Consider the following 1,483-nt stretch of genomic DNA (forward strand, 5'->3'; position numbering starts at 1 on the left):
AAAAAAAAAAAAAAAATTTTGGATTCTATTTGTACTCTATCAGAACTTCAATCTTTTGTTTTTCTCTGTCTTGATGGGTTAAATTAAAGCTCGAAATTACATAATTTGTCTGCATATTACGTATAAAAAAGATTGTTCCCATTGCATTGATCCCAAACGTGCAATAACTAACTGAAATGAAACTGCATGTAGGTGAAATCAAATCTCTAATTAAGCTAAGTTTGCTTTGTTATTACGTTCCATCAACTTTGAAGATAGAACTTCTTCTCTTCAATAATTAACATGGAGTTTCAGTCTCCTCCAATTCCAAAGCTCTACCTTCTTTTATGCTTATCTTTCATCCTCTTACTTTCTTCTTTTCACGCTCATGCTAGTGGTTACAACTTCAGATTCTGTGGTATATATATTTCGCATCTTAGCTAGTCTTGCATAATATTAGTATTTAGCAAATGTTGCATGTGTTAGATGTTATTATTAGAATAAGATTTGAACTCTCTCTTACTCTACTCCATGTATTATTTGACATATTAGTTAACAGGGGAATTTGTGGTAGTTATGAGTATGGTGATTATGATAGTTATGAAAATTTAATAATACTTGAAAAATGTAGTTAAAATTAAAGTTATACTTTTTTATTATTTGACAATATTTTTCAAATTGATCATTTTTTATTTCTTTAAATTAAAAAATATTAATAAATAATAAAAGTATAGGTTTAATTTTAACTACAAATTGTCAAAGTTTTATAATTACCATAGTCACCTTAATTATAGTCACTGTAGAATGCACTAATTACTGGTTAATACGAGCCACTCTTATTTTCTTAACTATTAAGATATACTAATGTGTCAAATAGAAAGAGAAGAAAATGTTTCTCACTTCTCATTGGTCATTGTAATTAAATTTGTGAGTTTTATTTTGCAGCTGAAGATGCAAACTATCCTGTAAAGATCTCCAGACTTGAAATAACACCAAATCCTATTGTGCGTGCAAGACGGGCTAAGTTTAAGATCTTCGCTGCTTCTGGTAATCATTTTTCTTCTAATTTTTCTATTATTTTTATATAAGTAAAATGACAAATAAATTTTTTAGTATTTATATATATTAATTCCTAAACAAAAAAATACTAATAAAGTTTTCCAGAATAACAGATATGGACACACTTTTAAATTAGTCCATATGATTAGAGTAGAAGGTCTTAATTTAAACTAATTTTTCATATTTGTTATTTTAAAAAGATTTTAGTGGTACCTTTTTTGTTTAAGAACTAATCTATTCGAAGTGTAAATTTTCAGGAGTTTATTTCTCACTTTACTCTATATATATACATATGTAGTCTATTCCAAGTTTCATTTTTTTATTTTCATACGATGACGATTTAGCATTTTGATGTCTTTGTTATAGGAGTAGGGACGAATTCAGAAATCTAAAAGTAAAAAGACCGAAAATTAAAATCTTATATAATCAAATATAATGTGATATA

At 26.6% G+C, this 1,483-nt stretch overlaps 1 protein-coding gene across 1 annotated transcript in view; it reads left to right on the forward strand.

Annotated features, from left to right (window-relative positions):
- Window positions 25-1,483, forward strand: part of LOC107612152 (putative phosphatidylglycerol/phosphatidylinositol transfer protein DDB_G0282179) — a 2,677-nt gene continuing 1,218 nt past the window's right edge. The window contains exons 1-2 of the mRNA XM_016313972.2: window positions 25-397; window positions 925-1,026. Of these exons, the coding sequence (XP_016169458.1) occupies window positions 283-397; window positions 925-1,026 (217 nt within the window). The 5' untranslated portion in view covers window positions 25-282. The remainder of the gene's footprint in view (window positions 398-924; window positions 1,027-1,483) is intronic.

The sequence above is a fragment of the Arachis ipaensis genome, chromosome B08 (assembly GCF_000816755.2).
Source record: "Arachis ipaensis cultivar K30076 chromosome B08, Araip1.1, whole genome shotgun sequence".
Lineage (NCBI taxonomy): Eukaryota > Viridiplantae > Streptophyta > Magnoliopsida > Fabales > Fabaceae > Arachis > Arachis ipaensis.